The sequence below is a fragment of the Gopherus evgoodei genome, chromosome 5 (genome assembly GCF_007399415.2).
Source record: "Gopherus evgoodei ecotype Sinaloan lineage chromosome 5, rGopEvg1_v1.p, whole genome shotgun sequence".
Lineage (NCBI taxonomy): Eukaryota > Metazoa > Chordata > Testudines > Testudinidae > Gopherus > Gopherus evgoodei.
This window is the reverse complement of record NC_044326.1, coordinates 137591226-137609863: the sequence shown is the minus strand read 5'-3', so window position 1 is coordinate 137609863 and position 18638 is coordinate 137591226. Positions and strand designations below refer to the sequence as shown.

The window sequence follows — 18638 nt, the reverse complement described above, 5'->3', positions numbered from 1 at the left end:
TGGAAAAGAGTTATGTTGTTTCTCTTGCATATCTGTCAATTAAATCCCCTGCAAATGCAAACATAAATTAATAAAAGTACAATAAAAAAGTCACAACAACATCAAATAATCTATGAAATTTCCTTTTCCTAATGAGGCATTTAAATGACATCTTACATTTGTTCAGAGATTGTTTACATAGGATGTCGTTATGATGCAGTGTTAGAGCTCTGTAAATCTCAGCTAGGAAAAATGTCCCAGAGAGCAAAGAGGACCAGTTCTGCTCCAAGATATATCTCAATAGATTCACTGCCTTTTTTATTATTATTATTACTACATTACTCATCAGAAATATTTGTAGTCCTGCTAATGCAGTGCAATAAAAATCAAAGCAGCAGCTGCCAAAAAAGAAAACAATTTTCATTTGCATTAATGTTTTTGAGATGATCTCGACTGTTCTATCAATGGTTTAAATGCTGAAATATTTGTGTGTTTATCAAGGTCTTATTTTCACAAACATTTAATCAGCAGAGTAGAGTTTGGATTTCAGAAATCTCCATTCTTCTAGATTCCTCCAATTCAACAAAGCATGTAAGCATGTGCTTAAATCCATTGAGAGTCACTAAAACACTTAAATACACGCTAACTCTAAATATGTGCTAAAGTCCCAACATCTCCTTACAGGATCAGACAGGCAAAGGATGGGAAAAAGTTATTGCCATTTTATAGAGAAGAAACTGAGTCAAAAAAAGAGAAAGGGTCTGAACCAAACCCATTCAAATAGTGAAATGACTCCCATAGATTTTGGATTAGGCACTAAGGACCAGATTTTTATTCGTTAGGAACCTAAATACCTTTAAATGTCTACCCTACGTGACTTCGCCAAAGGTTACACTGGAAGTCTGCAGCAAAATCAGGAACTGAACCCAGACAGCCTAAATCCTTGCCCAGCATTTGAAACACAACGCCATCCTCCTTGTCTGAGGAATTCAGGATTGCCGCACCAGTGTCATGAGTTAAAACAAATCATAAATATTCTCAAGGAGGAATAGCTTGTAACCTGCAGAAAACACTACTCCAAGAATATTTAATCCGGTGTTCTGAGTCTGATCAAATAGCTAGTCCTAATCATTCCACCCAACACAATTCAAACTCTCCATGAAAAAGAAACGGAGAGTACCAAAAGAAGCTTTTCATTTGGTTACCCCAATGCCTCTCTCTATACACATGCGCCATGCACACTCTTGAGACACACAGACAAGTGTGATACTTCAGTAGCAGCTGGAGCCTTCTTTCACTGACCCTTGCTATGCAAATTCTGTCCAAAATGAGTTGTAGATAAAACCTAGGAGCATGACGAGACACAAACACAGTGGAGGACAAGTATGAACTAAACATTTAAAATGCCTTTCAGGAAAAGTCTCAGAACTGATCATTCAGATAAGCTTTTTTTAAAAAAAAACAAACCAAGCAACATCAGTGGTAGCCCCTCCACTGTATGGACTTCATTTAACAAATAAATGAAATGAACACCAAGTTTCCCACAAGCATTTATTCGGATACATGAGCCCCCAGTTCAGCTAACACAAGCCTATACCAGGAGGCCAGCGCTTGTCTATGATACAAACATGCTTGTGCAGATGTGTCCAGAACTGAACCTATCGTGAAGCCTCATATCTCTTGCTGTGTGGATGAAAACAAAGCATAAGAGGCCGGGTGGCCATGTGGAGCTCTGCATTCAGTTCTCCGCTCTGAGACCGATAGGCTGTGTCCTTTAATGAATCATGTAGGCTCTGCAGTGCGAAGTGTGGCAATGCATAGCTTTTACGTGCTTAGCCACACAGTGGAATCCACAAAGCCTGAATTAGGCCCCTTGACGCCCTGTACAATGAATGGGAGAGATTCGTGCTTAAGAATGGGCAACAGCCAATGCACTACGTGAGGTGGATCGGGGCACCACCTAAGCTAGCGAATAGCAGATGCTGGGGGGGGGGTGTGATTCCTAACAATCAATCAGAGAATATCCGAGTTGGAAGGGACCTCGGGAGGTATCTAGTCCATCTCCCTGCTCTAAGCAGGAGCAACCCCATCTAAATCATCCCAGACAGGGCTTTGTCAAGCCTGACCTTAAAAACCTCTAAGGAAGGAGATTCCACCACCTCCCTAGGTAACCCATTCCAGTGCTTCACCACCCTCCTAGTGAAAAAGTTTTTTTCCTAATATCCAGCCTAAACCTCCCCCACTGCAATTTGAGACCATTACTCCTTGTTCTGCCATCTGCTACCACTGAGAACAGTCTAGATCCATCCTCTTTGGAACCCCCTTTCAGGTAGTTGAAAGCAGCTATCAAATCCCACCTTTCTTCTCTTCTGCAGACTAAACAATCCCAGTTCCCTCAGCATCTCCTCATAAGTCATGTGCTCCAGACCCCTAATCATCTTTGTTGCCCTCCGCTGGACACTTTCCAATTTTTCCACACCCTTCTTGTAGTGTGGGGCCCATAACTGAACACAGTACTTCTTCCTCTTTTTAAAGAGCAATACAATAGCCTTTTTCCAGTCATCTGAGAAGTCCCCAGAACGCCATGAGTTTTCAAAGATAATGGCCAATGGCTCTGCAATCACATCTGCCAATACCTTTAGCACTCTCACATGCAGCACATCTGGCCCCATGGATTTGTGTTCATCCAGCTTTTCTATAGAGTCCCAAACCCTTATTTCTCCACAGAGGGCTGGTCATCTCCTCCCCATACTGTGCTGCCCAGTGCAGCAGTCTCGGAGTCGACCTTGTTCGTGAAGACAGAGGCAAAAAAAGCATGTGTACATTAGCTTTTACCACATCCTCTGTCACTAGGTTGCGTCCCTCTTTCATTAAGGGGCCCACACTTTCCTTGACTTTCTTCTTGTTATTCTTAACATCTCTTGCTAGCTGCAACTCCAAGTGTGATTTGGCCCTCCTGCATGCCTGAGCAATATTTTGATATTCCTCCCTAGTCATTTGTCCAATCTTCCACTTCTTGTAAGCTTCTTTTTTGCGTTTAAGATAGCAAGGATTTCATTGTTAAGCCAAGCTGGTCGCCTGCCATATTTACTATTCTTTCTACACATCACTGGGACGGTTTGTTCCTGTAACCTCAATAAAGATTCTTTAAAATACAGCCAGCTCTCCTGGACTCCTCTGCCCCTCATATTATTTTCCCAGGGGATCCTGCCCATCAGTTCCCTGAGGGAGTCAAATTCTGCTTTTCTGAAGTCCAGGGTCTGTATTCTGCTGCTCTTCTTTCTTCCTTGTGTCAGGATCCTGAACTCGACCATCTCATTTTCACTGCCTCCCAGGTTCCCATCCACTTTTGCTTCCCCTACTAATTCTTCCCAGTTTGTGAGGAGCAGGTCGAGAAGAGCTCTGCCCCTAGTTGGTTCCTCCAGCACTTGCATCAGGAAATTGTCCTCTACATTTTCCAAAAACTTCCTGGATTGTTCGTGCAGTGCTGTATTGCTCTCCCATCAGATATCAGGGTGATTGAAGCCCCCTCACAATTTAGTAACTTCTGTTAGTTGCTGGACAAAAGCCTCGTCCACCTCCTCCCCCTGGTCTGGTGGTCTATAGCAGACTCCCACCACGACATCATCCTTGTTGCTCAAACTTCTAACTTAGCCCCACCTCCTCACAGACTTAGGCCTGGTCTACAGCTAGAAGTTAGACTGGCCTAGCTTAATGGCTCAAGGCCATGAAAAAATTCACACTCTGAGTGCTGTAATTAGCTCAAACTCACCTCCTGGTGTAGATGCGGCTAAGTTGAAGGGGACATTATTTTGTTGACCTAGCTCCTGTCAGAGAGGTGGATTAACAACACACACACACACACACACACACACCCCTCCCAGCAATGTAGGAAGCATCTATACTATGGCACTACAGTGGCCCAGCTGCAGCCCTGTAGCTGTGCTGCTCTAATGCTGACATACCCTTGGGCACCTAAATCCTTTTGTAGATCTGGGCCTTACTGTCTCTGCTCTAATTGTAAAATAGGCATGATGATATCAAAGCGTTTATCTGTTCTCCCATTTAGACTGTATGTTCTTTAGGGCAGGAGCTGTCTCTTACTTTGTACAACACGTAGCACAAACACAGAGTAAGGGGCCCCACTCTGAATTCAGGTTTATAGATGCTACAGTAGTAATAGCAAACACATCCAAGTGTTTGTTAAAACCTGCTCAGTAAATGCAGTTGTCTCAGCAAAGACAGAAAGATCATTGTAAGGAAATCTCGTACAGAGCTTTAATGTTTTTTCATTAATGTGGTACAGAAATTCACCATGACACGTTTCTATTAGTATCTTTAATTTGCACCAAAACCTCCAAATGTCTTCTCCCAATCAAACCATTTCCATTGACAAGGTCAACAAAGATGAATGAATAATTTGCCCCAATGAACTTGCTGTATTCTTCACTTCCTTTGCTTTAACAATCTGTCTCCACTGAACACACATCATTGTGCATTTCCACCTGAGTCACTATGGGCATGGTCGGAGGAAGTCTTATTGAAAAGAACGGATGGAAGTGATTGCCAAGCCCATATGATCTGTAATGCTGCACTGGGGATTGGATGCTATGGATATTGGCTTTGCAGTCGACCAACCTAGTCAGTGGGATTCTGGCTGCCCTATACAAGCCGATGGTTTGCAGTCATAGCTTCGGACTGGTGAGAGCTATCTGGAGAATGTGTGAATTGTTACAAACTGTCCCTCCACAACCACCTTTCTGTCCAGAGAGAGAATCCAGCCCCAGCCACTGGCCCCAGGATGGGGTCAGGTCACTTTTCCAAAAAAAAACCCTTCGTATTATATAAATAAAAACCTGCTCTCCTCAGTGGAGAGGGCAGGAAAGATCCCCCTGTGAGCCTTCATGTCCTAGACACAGCTTATTTGTGTCTCTTCAGCTTGTGTGACATTTGAAGGCTCCCTGGCTGATTGACAGGCCTAGACTACAAAACTGGTTTGGGGGAGCCATAAATAGCACAATTTAGCTTCTGAGTCCCCAGCAGGTGTATTCATAGGCAGATCTGTCTTTCCAGGCATCCAAACTGACAGATTTCATTAACTTTCTCCCACCCTAGACTCTAGCTTGAATAGGCAGCATAGAAAGATCATGGGAATTGCAGGTTCTTAGTAAAACTATTATCAGACTTCCCTGCTTCTACTGAACTGAAGGGCAAGGTGTTGCTGAGCAACCACTGGCCTCTTTCATGACATTCTTAATGACAAAACCCCAGAGCATGCCTGGTTACCTCTCAAGACTATGTAGCTTAGTATCAGGCCTGTTCTCCAAATGGAATTACTTGATGTATTAAGAATACTCATCCTCTCTGATAACTGGAGTTCTTCAGCTCCCATGCTTTTATTGTTAACTGTGTCCTATTTGGTGTCTTTCCTTAAAGACCAAGCTCCTGGAGTTAGGTGGAATCTCAGTCTACACTTAAAAGAGTCCCTGGTCCTTGTGATTGCAGAGAAAGCCCTGAAGAGGTATACCCTAAGGGGCTGACCCCTAGACAGGAAATGGAAAGATCCCAAATGTGTGACTTTAGAGTCTCATTTTCATAGAATCATAGAACTGGAAGGGACCTTGAGAGGTCATCTAGTTCAGTTCTCTGCACTCACGGCAAGACTAAGTATTATCTAGACCATCCTTGCCAGGTGTTTGTCCATCCTGCTCTTAAAAATCCCCAGTGATGGAGATTTCACAACCTCCCTAGGCAATTTATTCCAGTGCTTAACCACTCTGACAGTTAGGAAGTTTCTCCTAATGTCCAACCTAAACCGCCCTTGCTGCAATTTAAGCCCATTGATTCTTGTCCTATCTTCAGAGGTTAAGAAGAACAATTCTTCATCCTCTTCCTTGTAACAAACTTTACGTACTTGAAAACCGTTATCATGTCCCCTCTCAGTCTTCTCTTCTGCAGACTAAACAAACCCAATATTTTTCAATCATTCCTCATGTCATGTTTTCTAGACCTTTAATTATTTTTGTTACTCTTCTCTGGACTTTCTCCAGTTTGTCCACATCTTTCCTGAAATGTGGCACCCAGAACTGGACACAATACTCCATTTGAGACTTAATCAGCATGGAGTAGAGCAGTAGAATTACTTCTCGTATCTTGCTTACAATACTCCTGCTAATACATCCCAGAATGATGTTCACTTTTTTTGCAAAAGCATTACACTGTTGATTCATATTTAGCTTGTGGTTCACTATGACCCCCAGATACCTTTCTGCAGTACTCCTTCCTAGGCAGTCATTTCCCATTTTGTATGTGTGCAACTGATTGTTCTTTCCTAAGTGGACTACTTTGAAATTGTCCATATTGAATTTCATCCTATTTGCTTCAGACCATTTCACCAGTTTGTCCACATCATTTTGAATTTTAATCCTGTCCTCCAAAGCACTTGCAATCCCTCCCAGCTTAGTATCATCTGCAAACTTTATAAGTGTACTCTCTTTGCCATTATATAAAATGAAGATATTGAACAGAACCGGACCCATAACTGCTCCCTGCGGTACTCCATTTGTTATACCCTTCCAGCATGACTGTGAATCACTGTTAACTACTCTCTGGGAATGATTTTCCAACCAGTTATGCACACATATTACAGTAGCTCCATCTAGGTTGTATTTTCCTAGTTTGTTTATGAGAAGATCATGCGAGACAGTATCAAAAGCCTTACTAAACTCAAGATATACCACATCTACCACCTCCCCCCATCCACAAGGCTTGTTACCATTTCAAAGAAAGCTATCAGGTTGGTTTGACATGATTTGTTCTTGACAAATTCATGCTGACTGTTATTTATCACCTTATTATCTTCTAGGTGTTTGCAAATTGATTTCTTAATTATTTGCTCCATTATCTTTCTGGGTACAGAAGTTAAGCCAACTGGTCTGTAATTCCCCAGGTTATCCTTATTTCCCTTTTTATAGATGGGCAATATGTTTGCTCTTTTCCAGTCTTCTGGAATGTCTCCAGTTTTTCATGACTCTTCAAAGGATAATTGCTAATGAGACAGACATGGCCTCAGTCAGCTCCTTGAGTATCCTAGGATGCATTTCATCAGGCCCTGGTGATTTTAGACTCTGATCCTGCCTCATTTTCATTGGCATTCACTATGTTAGATATCCAATCGCCACCAACCTTCTGGGTGAAAACTGAAACAAAGACGTCATCAAGCACCTCAGCCATTTCCAGATTTTCTTTTATTGTCTTTCGCCCCCTCGTTGAATAACAGACTTACTCGGTCCTTGGTCTTTCTCTTGCTTTTAATGCATTTGTAGAATGTTTTCTTGTTTCCTTTTATGTCCCTAACCAGTTTGATCTTGTTTTGTATATTGGCTTTTCTAATTTTGTCCCTACATACTTGTGTTTTGTTTATATTCATCCTTTGTATTTTGACCGAGTTTCCACATTTTGTTAAGTTGATCTAATGATTTTGGCTGCACCTGACTCAATTGTCAAACAGCGGTTGGTTGGTTTTGTTCAACATCTTTATTAATGATCTGGATGATGGGATTAACTGCATCCTCAGCAAGTTTACAGATGACACTAAACTGGGGGGATAGGTAGATATGCTGGAGGGGAGGGATAGGGTCCAGAGTGACCTAGAGAAATTGGAGGATTGGGCCAAAAGAAATCTGATGAGGTTCAACAAGGACAAGTGCAGAGTCCTGCACTTAGGACAGACGAATCCCATGCACCGCTACAAGCTGCCGACTGACTGGCTAATCAGCAGTTCTGCAAAAAAGGACCTGGGGATTACAGTGGGCGAGATGCTGGATATAAGTCAGCAGTGTGCCCTTGTTGCCAAGGAGGCTAATGGCATACTGGGCTGTATTAGTAGAAGCACTGCCAGCAGATGGAGGGAAGCGATTATTCCCCTCTATTCGAGGATGGTGAGGCCAAACCTGGAGTACTGCATACAGTTTTGGTCCCCCCACTACAGAAAGGATGTGGATAAATTGGAGAGAGTCCAGAGGAGGGCAACAAAAATGATTAGGGGTCTGGGGCACATGACTTATGAGGAGAGGCTGAGGGAACTGGGCTTACTTAGTCTGCAGAGGAGAAGAGTGGGTGGGGGGGGGGTTGATAGCAGCCGTTAACTACCTGGAGGAGGGTTCCAAAGAGGATGGATCTAGACTGTTCTCAGTGGTACCAGAGGACAGAACAAGGATCAATGGTCTCAAGTTGCAGTGGGGAAGGTTTAGGTTGGATATTAGGAAACAATATTTCACTTGGAGGGTTACCTAGGGAGGTCGTAGAATCTCCTTCCTTAGAAATTTTAAGGCCTGGCTTGACAAAGCCCTGTCTGGAATGATTTAGTTGGGGTTGGTCCTGCTTTGAGCAGGGCGTTGGACCAGATGACCTCCTGAGGTCTCTTCCAGCCCTGATATTCTATGATTCTGTGTGGGGCTGGCCTTAGTACAGCTGCTGGAAGGGAAGGCTATACCCTAGGTATCCCCTCCCCCACATGACCCACACATCCCCTTGCCCCCTTTTGTAAACCTGGCCCAGGCTTGCATGCAAACATGAAGCAGCAGTTTTTAAATGAGCTGTTCTTCTTCCAAACAGTCTGCATTCCCCACACTCTGGCTTCTCTGCGGTGCTCAGCTTAGCAAGAGTAGCCACTGTAGGAGCAGAGCTGGCAGACAGCCTTGGATGGTCAGAAAGAAGCCAGCAGGGAGGTGGCTAGAGGCCCACAGAGCTGTGATCTCCTCTCTCTGTGTGGCTGTTGTTGTTGCTACCTTCTGCTTGCCAAACCACAGAGAGGAGAGGGTACTCAACACTACCATACATTAAAGGCCTGATGCAAAGCAAGTGAAGTCAAAGGGAATCTTTTCACCAGCATCCAGGGTTTTTAGAACAAGCACAAAAGGAGATATAAAGGACCGGGATATCATACAGAAAGATCTGGATGACCTTGTAAACTGGAGTAATAGTAATAGGATGAAATTTAATAGTGAAAAGTGCAAGGTCATGCACTTAGGGATTAATACTAAGAATTTTAGATATACAGTGGGGACACATCAGTTGGAAGCAACAGAGGAGGAGAAGGACCTTGGAGTATTGGTTGATCACAGGATGACTATGAGCCGCCAATGTGATATGGCCGTTAAAAAAGCTAATGTGGTTTTAGGATGCATCAGGCGACGTATTTCCAGCAAAGATAAGGAGGTGTTAGTACCGTTATATAAGGCACTGGTGAGACCCCCCCGGAATACTCTGTGCAGTTCTGGTCTCCCATGTTTAAGAAGGATGAATTCAAACTGGAACAGGTTCAGAGACAGACTACTAGGATGATCCAAGGAATGGAAAACCTGCCTTATAAAAGAAGACTCAAAGAGCTTGGCTTGTTTAGCCTAGCCAAAAGACGGCTGAGGGGGGATATGCTTGCTCTTTATAAATATATCAAAGGGATTAATATTAGGGAGGGAGAGGAATTATTTAAGCTTAGTACCAATGTAGACACAAGAACAAATGGGTATAAACTGGACACTAGGAAGTTTAGACTTGAAATTAGAAGGTTTCTAACCATTAGAGGAGTGAAGTTCTGGAACAGCCTTAGGAGGGGAGTAGTGGGGTCAAAAGACATATCTGGCTTTAAGACTAAGCTTGATAAGTTTATGGAAGGGATGGTATGATGGGATAGCTTAATTTTTGCAATTGATCTTTGATTATCAGCAGATAAGTATGCCCAGTGGTCTGTGATGGGATGGGATCTGAGTTACTGCAGAGAATTCTTTCCTGAGTGCTGGCTGGTGAGTCTTGCCCACATGCTCAGGGTTTAGCTGATCACCATATTTGGGGTCAGGAAGGAATTTTCCTCCGGGGCAGACTGGCAGAGGCCCTGGAGGTTTTTCGCCTTCCTCTGCAGCGTGGGGCATAGGTCACTTGCTGGTGGATTCTCTGCGGCTTGAGGTCTTCAAACCACAATTTGAAGACTTCAATAACTCAGACATAGGTTAGGGGTTTGTTATAGAAGTGGATGGGTAGGGTTCTGTGGCCTGCTTTGTGCAGGAGGTCAGACTAGATGATCATGTTGGCCCCTTCTGACCCTAGAGTCTGAGATCTCCTCCATTCAGCACCCCATGTAAACATCTGCACAGAGGAAGCCATTTGCAATACACAGAAACTCAGTTTATTGGTCCTATAAAGCCTACAGCCGATTCTTCCTATTTTATTGAGCACCATCTACTGGTGCTGCATCTGCTAAGTATTTACCTACATAAACTTCTCATTTGAAGAGCACTCTTGTACCATCTTTTATCTCAAATGATGGCAGATCCAGGTTTTGCAGCTAGAGCAGGGTCTCTCAAACAGGAGTCGCCACTTGTGTAGGGAAAGCCCCTGGCAGGCCAGGCCAGTGTGTTTACCTGCTGTGTCTGCAGGTCCAGCCGATCATGTCTCCCACTGGCCGTGGTTCACTGCTCCGGGACAATAGGAGCTGCTGGAAGCAGCACGGGCCAAGGGACGTACTGGCCGCTGCTTCCAGCAACTCCCATTGGCCCGGAGCAGCGATACACTGCTAGTGGGAGCCGCGAGTGGCTGGACCTGCGGATGGGGCAGGTGAACACACTGGCCTGGCCCGCCAGCGGCTTTCCCTACACAAGCGGCGACCCCTGTTTGAGAAACACTGATCTAGAGGACGAGGATTTTAGTCCACTCATTTGTTTTTCACACGGCTGAGCTCACTCTAGTAACACTTGTTAGATCAAGAAGAATGCTAAGCAGGGTCTGTCTACATCGACTGGAATCAAGCCTGAGATCTCTTCAGCTTACAGCATAAGCCTCTGCTGCCTGTGCTGAGAGATGCATCTCTTAGCAATGCTGTAGCAGGCTCAATCACAAGCTGGCCCAGCCACGACTTGAGGGAGACAGACTGTAGCCAATGTGTGCTTGGGTGGCACCCGCACCAGCCAGAATCTTCCTTTACTGCTTGTTTCATATTGTAACTGACTCCACTTCCCTCTCCCTGTCTGGCAGTGTGTCAGCTCCATACATGCCCCAAGCATTGGGCTGTGTGGGGTCTAGCCTGGGGTAGACTCCCTAGAATACTTCAGTCCAGGAAGAGATTTCTTCCAGGGATGCCAGAAATGAAAGGTGGAGACACCCAGGCCTTGATTGCTTTAACAGTCACATCTAACCGATAAACCCATCAATTTCCAACCCAGGTCATAGGGGCCGAGCAGTCCAGGGATGTGAAGGTCACTTGGGTGCACAATGACCCTTCTACTCCCTCTACAGCTCCGGCTAGTCCCTTGCAAGCAACAGGGAGTGACTCTGTCCAGCTCTCAGGCCGTCCGGCCCCACCTCCCCAGGGGCCTGCTCTCCAGCTCTCCCTTTACTGGTAGTTGCTGCCGCCTCCAACCAGAGCTGCAGCTCACTTGCAGCCCTGGGTCACTCCTGAGTCATGTCCATGACCTCAGACAGGTCTCCCCTTTCCTGTCCCATGGAGGTTATCGAGCCCTCTTCTGGCTGGCTACGTTGCTTTATGATCCAGCAATATCATTCTAGTATTCTACTCTTCTGCTGATGCAACCATTTTTTCCTCAGCAATGTCTGCCCATAACCTTGAAATCCTTTCCCTGATCAGTATGCTGGATAGCTTCCCCATTTTATCACCTGTTCTGGAGACTGGTTCCCTGATCCTTGAGTAATTACATTTTCCACTTTGTAATCCTCAAGCATCTTTCCCAACTCTAACAAAACTTTGCAAAATAATAAAAGTTAGAGAATGCCCCGGAAATCAACTCCAAAAGTTTAGCCTTGCATCAGATTTGGTAGAACAAACCCTGAACCTGAGAGGGGAGGGTAGCTCACCCTAAACTACTCTTCCCTGATTCATAAATGCTAGAGGGCCTGGTCCTCAGCTGCTGTAGACCAGGTTTGCTCCATTCAGATCAATGTAACAAACTATAACACTGCTAAGTGTGACTTCAATGGGACTGTCAAGCCAATGGAAGTTTTGCCTGAGTGAGGACAAAGAACGGACTTCAGAATGTGTTCCTATGAGCTCTTGAAGAAACTGAGTTAGAATCTACTGCAATTAGAATCTAAAAAAATCAAAAAAAAAAAACAAACACAAAAACAGTAACAATTGGTAACCTGGTGATCATGATCCATCACGCTCTTTAAAATAAATAAATCTATAATTCAGTTGCCACTCCCTTCTTCATTGTGGTGGGCAATGAAACAGATCCTGATCACTACTAGGAAAGGATTGGTGTTGAACAGAGATGACTTGCTCACTAAGGCAGGGTACAAGCTAGGGAGAGAACTTAACAAGAGTGATCAACAGGAAATGGATGAAGAGGGAGCAGGGGCACATGCATGCTTTTTTGAGAACACCCTAGTCTGGGAACCACAGAATGACAGTATTAGCGAGTGAGATATTTCATACCATCAGTTATCTACAGTGAAGATACAATTTCACATAGACTGACCATTATGGAAAGCACTACATTGAAAATGTAGCCTCTACAACTGCAACTATTTTCTGCCCCCACGTAAAAGGTTTGTATTTACTGATTGCCTTCCCTTCATGCCCCATTTGTGCATCTATGCATGTGCACACACATGAAGGCTAGCAGCTATAAGTGGGAGAAAAGCGATGAAATTCAACCAAATATGACAGAGTTGGATTGAGGAAAAAATAGAAAATCAGAACTGGTAGGAAAGAAGTGCTCAAATGAGGTCTTGTCTACACTACTGGCCAGATCGATGGACAGCGATTGATCTGGGGACAGGGAGGGGGCTGATTTATCATGTCTAGTATAGATGTGATAAATTGACTGCCGATCGCTCTAGTGTCAACTCCGGTATTCCCCCTCAACGAGAAGTGCAAAGGGAATCGACGGGAGAGCATCTCTCATCGACACACTGCAGTGAAGTCACCATGATAAGTAGATGTAAGTATGTAGACTTCAGCTACGTTATTTGTGTAGCTGAAGCTATGTAACTTAGATTGATTCTCTTCCCCCTCCCCTCCCCCATAGTACAGACCAGCCCTAAGAGAACAATCCAGCTTTTAGACAGAAGTAATAGAGTAGTGAGGAATAAAAACTTACAGGAAAAGCTGGGTCACAAAGCTCGTCCAGTGGGCAATATAGAGCTACATTGTCATACCTTTACTCATGCTAAATAGCAACGTACTCCATGCATAGCTCCATCCATGTCATTAGGAGTACATGAGGAATAAGGTACTATTAGGTAAGGTAATGAATGCTGTCACAAGGCTGGTTTCACACAAGGTTGCAAAGCTTTAACCAAACAAAAAAAATTTCAGCTTGATCTTAGTTAAACTGGTGTACATCCTTGTGTGGAATTTTTAGCATTAATGTCTGAACCATATAAACCAAGTTTAAGTCAATTTAAGAGTCTGTACAGGAATTTGCACCAGTTTAAGTGAATTTATTTGAAAAAAATAAATCACACCTTTCATTGAACAGATACAACCGCCAGCTGTCCACAACATTCTTCACAAAAACGTTAACAGTTTTCAAGCCATTCCTGTTCTGAATTTCTCAAAGCTTTATAAAGACAAAGAAATAATTTAAGAGCAGTCACAATAAAGGATGTTTAAAGTAATCAACTGCAAGTGTTCATAATCAAATTCAGCCCTGAGATTCAGAGATTAAGCCCAGAAGGGACCATTAGATCTAGTCTGATCTTCTGCATAGAACTTCACCCAGTTACTCTTGTGCTGAGCCCAGTAACTTGTGTTTGGCAAAAGCATCTCTTCCAGAGCAGAACCCAGTCTCCATTTGAAAAGATCAAACAATGGAAAAATTAGTCCCTTTTCTTGCTAGTTTGTTCTAATGGTTAATCCCTTTCCCTCTTGAAAAAAAATTGTGCCCCATTTCTAGTTTGAATTTTTCTGGCTTTAAGTTCCCGCCAGTGGTTCTTGCATTGCCTTTCTCCCCTGGAGTTAAGAACCTTTTAATACCAGGTATTTTCTCCTCATGTTGAGCTCTTAGTCTAGAGAATGGGAATTGCAAAGAGATGTCTGGAGCGTGACTGCAATCCTAAGGGACTATCTCTGCTTCCATTAGTTTATCTTGAGGAGTACCTTACTCTCACAGAGCTCAGAGAGTTGGGATGGAGGAAGGTACTATCATAAGGGCGGCAGAATCAGGACCTATTTATTTCAACATTGTGATTATCTGGAGACACAATTCAGAATTAAAAAAGACATTGCAGTATATTTGCTTGTGGTGACTATTTGAAAAAGGACATATGGCAGTAAGCACTTGTGGATGAGCATTATTCTATAGACTATAGTGATATTTGCTTTGTCACCATTGTACATCAGGATAACAGTGGGGCTACCTACGGGTCATATCCTTTAATCAAAGTCCATGGAACTCAGTAGAAAGATTTCCATTTACTTCAGTGGGCTTTGGGACAGGCTCTGAAGATACTATTCAATATAAAAGTTGCTGAAGTGGCATCACTCTGTTTTCTCACATCACGAGCATAGATTAAATGGCATCACAAGCACACATGGCATTTATTTGATGGGTCACGGTCCAATCAGACTGGTATAGCCAGCTTCAGAAAGCCCATGTCAATGTAGAAGATGCTTATATACACAAACAGTGATAAGCATCAGGATATTATCTGAGTGAGGATCTACAGGCTAACAGCCTTAGCTAAACCAAAGGAAATGCAAATAAGAGGCCTGCTACAGATGAATACACTTACTAGTTTTCTTTCCAATTGTTTTCAAATGCACCATCTCCCAAATTTGGCCCAACAGCTCAAAGGGGGAAGAGAAGACATATTGCATCATTGCCTCTACAGTCAGCAGTTGGAAGGAAGGAAGATAATTAGGTACCACATATTTCCTTTGTTTTATCTTTGGAAGACATACACAAAACGTCAAATCACTTCTTCTGGGAAACAGTTAATGCTCACGCTGCAGAAGTGAGCCAGGGACAGCCTCATATACCACAGAGGTAAGAATCATGCAAACCACAGTTCCTTTCACACCCATCAGGATTCTCCATAGATATTTTAGACAAAGCTTTGGCGTCTAGGTGCATTCCCAGCTCCTACTCCAAGGTTTTCATCACCACTCATTTTTAGAGGTGCATGTGGAGAGGGAGGGAATGCAGATTCAAGTAAGCTTGTTCTTAATTGAATCTACATCTACACCAGCTCTATAATGTACAAATAAACAAGATCCATTGCTTTATACTCAACTATGTGAAAAAGACCAAAAGAAGAGCAACCCTAGAAGAGGGGAAGGATTGTCCAATGCTAAAGGAACTAGAAAGAGAGGGTGTAATTCTGGATTGTAACAGATTTACAGTGTGACCCTGAGCAAATCACGTGACCTCTGTGCCTTGCCTCATCTGTAAAATGGAGACAATACTACTAGAGCTGGCCAGAAAGCAAGAATTCCATTTCATGAAAGATTGAGGTTTTGACATTTGGTTTTGTTGAGCATCAGGATGAAACCAAGGCCTTTTAATTTCTGCATGAACCAGAGAGAGCACTCACATACACGACCCACCCCAAATGGCCAATAGCCCCATAGTTTGAACACTCATGCAGGATGTGGAAGAGGCAGGTTAAGTCCCTGCTCTGAATAGAGACTTAGGTGCCACTCTCCTACCTCCCAAATGAATGCCCCAACCACTTGCCATCAACTATTTGGGAGGTGGGTGGCAGCTCCCTGCCTATCCCTGGTTTTGACCAAAAATTGTATCTTGGAATTGAAGCCTTCCTGACAAAGGGTTAATCAAAACCGATATTTGTCTGCAAAACGTTTCCATTTTGGCAAGCTGGCATTGTGATGGAGGAGATATTTCAGCAAAAGATTCCCAACCCACTCTAAACACTACCTCCTTCACCTTGAAGAATGGAGTCTAGATAGGCAAGACAGTCAGTGACTATGTGTGGTACAACACCCAACGTACTGCAGGGCCCAATCTCTGTGGTGGCCTTTAGTTGCTACTATAATATCAAGACCTGAAAAGTCTTACCCCTTTTTAGAGAGTCAGCTGCATTTTATATTACCCTCCTACAGATTTGGGAGGCCACAGCACTCCCACGGTGTCACTGTTACTCCAAAACAGCTGTCAGGCCAATCTAAGCCCTGGGGTGGAGTATCATGAAAATTAAGTTGACAAACTTTTCCAAGCATTAAGTCCCCCCCCCCCCCACAGCATGCTTCCAGATGGATGTACAAAGTACTTACATGCTTTGTGAAATTTATGTTTTACATCAAGGAGGGTGGATGATGGAGGTACCTGAAAGAGAAACAGACAGGAGCAGATTAGTTTTTACTCCTCTTCTAGTCTAGGGATGGGAACGTATTGACATTCATTTCACAAGTGGCCTCTTCAGTTTGCCTACAGCTTCTTCAGGGAATGTCCATGCAAAGCAGAGACTGTGGAGGATACGTGAATAATCTCAGTCCAGCTCTTGGTAGGCGAACACCACCCACCCTGTCTTGTCATCTAAGCAGAGACACAAAGAACAGAGAATCCTCAGCTGGTGCAAGTTGTCGATGGACCAGTGGAATATTGCTTCCCTGAGAACTGCTTACATTACTTTTGTTGTCAATAGGGCACTACTGCAAGCCTCCTTTCCAGGGCCATTCTGGCTCTGGCTGAGACGGGTCTACATGCCTGTGAAACAGTCAGAGGACAGAACTGCTGCTCTTCAAGGTCTCAGAAGATACAGTGGCTAGGGTGGGATCATCTTAGTTTGGGCTGTAGAAGGGAGTCTTGTGTGGTGATTCCAGTAAGTTAAAAATGGGTAATTTAAATTATGATGGTTGAAGTTACGGAAAACCTGAAGTATGTATGCAGAAGGCCGCATTTTCCTACATGGGGCTTATAAAAAATAGAATTCTGTAAGAGAGGAAGGATGGTCCAGTGGTTAGAGTCTTAGCCTGTCACATCAGTGACCCACTTGCCATTCTTTGTTCTGCCACAAACATCTGTGGAAACCATCACCAAGATGTTTGGTCTTTAAAATGAGGAAAGTGCTATTTGTCTAACTCTTAGGGGTGTTCGGTGCTCAGAGACCACGGGAATGGGGCCTATTAAGTATCTTAGACTTCCTTTCTTGCCAACTTTGAAGAGAATGGGGAGAAATATTCATCCAAGGAAATAAGAGGATCAAGAACCAACAGCTATAGCTCAGTACAGAAACCAAATGAATTCATCCTTCGCATAAGTGATAAATCAACATTTCTAAATCAGTAAAATATAGAATAGACAGTCAACTAAGTCTGGATTTTGACAGACCAGAGCAATGTAACCATATGTTCCAGTTGAACAGTAAATAGTTTCCATTAAATTCCAAAGGAATAAATCAGTGGTGGTCAGACTTATTTGATTGCCCTCCCCTTTTCTTTTTATCTCTAGTTGATAACATCCCCACTTCCCACAAGGACATCTCACCACCCAGCTCTGTAGTCAGGGCTGTAAAACCACTGAATTCACTGGGTGAAGTCCCTGAAGTCAATGGCAAAACATCCTCTTGACTTCAGTGCGGCCCAGAATTTCACCCAATGAAATTACACCAGGTAGATGAGAGGAAGGTCTGGTCCTGAATTCTTGGATATTGTTTTGGAGTTCTAGCACCAGCATTATCTTACCCTGTAGCTACAAATGATAAAAGAAAACATTTTATCTGTATCTGGTGTATACAGAAGCCATTACATAACAGTATCAACAGGACCTTTATAGGACACCATGTCATCCTATAATGTATCCACACACACATACACGACATAAATGCTTCAAAGAGCTTTCAGAATTGGTCTGGTTCCAGTAGCCCTCTGCCTTTTTATGTAAGGCCAGCATCCCTTTGTTACAAGAGTGCACCTGCAGAGGTCTTGAAAGGAGAGGGAAGGTTAGACTACTTTTTAGAAATATCTAAAAATTACCCAAAATACCTTTCCCCACACAATGTTTTATATCTGGAAGCTTGGAATTTCCCAGAGTTAGAAGCAAGTGCTGTATATCCAGAAGTAAGGGTCTGAAACACAGGAAGCCAGACTAAACACTGGACATTTTATTTTCTGACCTCAGAGACATGACCCAGATCAAGATTCTAAAATTTTATACCCCTGTCATAAGATGAGGGCATTACTGCTCATGGTCTGGTCCTACACTGGAAAGGGAGGAGTACTGACTTTCTAAATGTTTACAGGCACTAATTACTTGTGTTAGGCCTGGTCTACACTGCGGGGGGGGGGGGGAGGCATGGGAGAGGAGATCGATCTGAGCTATGGAACTTCAGCTATGTGAATAACATAGCTGAAGTCAACATACTTAGATCGACTTACTGTGGTAAAGACACCACGGTGAGTCGACTGCTGCCGCTCCTCCATCGACTCTGCCTGCACCTCTCGCAGCAGTCGAGTATAGGAGTCGACAAGAGAATGCTTGGGGATTGATTTATCACATCTAGACTAGACGTGATAAATTGACCCGTGCTGGATCGATCACTGCTCGCCAATCCGGTGGGTAGCGTAGACATACCCTTAATGTCTGCAGCCTCACCCAAGAGCAGAGCCTTACTGGGGATAAGTGCTGAAAAGAAAAACAAAACAAAACACATAGATTATTGCTGCCTCAATGAGCCTATGATCA

General features: G+C 43.6%; 1 protein-coding gene across 3 annotated transcripts in view; it reads right to left on the bottom strand.

Annotated features, from left to right (window-relative positions):
• The window catches only part of TECRL (trans-2,3-enoyl-CoA reductase like), a 117792-nt gene that overhangs the window by 76484 nt on the left and 22670 nt on the right, over positions 1-18638 (bottom strand). For all 3 annotated transcript variants that reach the window (XM_030563724.1, XM_030563725.1, XM_030563726.1), the window contains exon 2: positions 16229-16280. In XM_030563724.1, coding sequence (XP_030419584.1) covers positions 16229-16280 — 52 coding nt within the window. The remainder of the gene's footprint in view (positions 1-16228; positions 16281-18638) is intronic.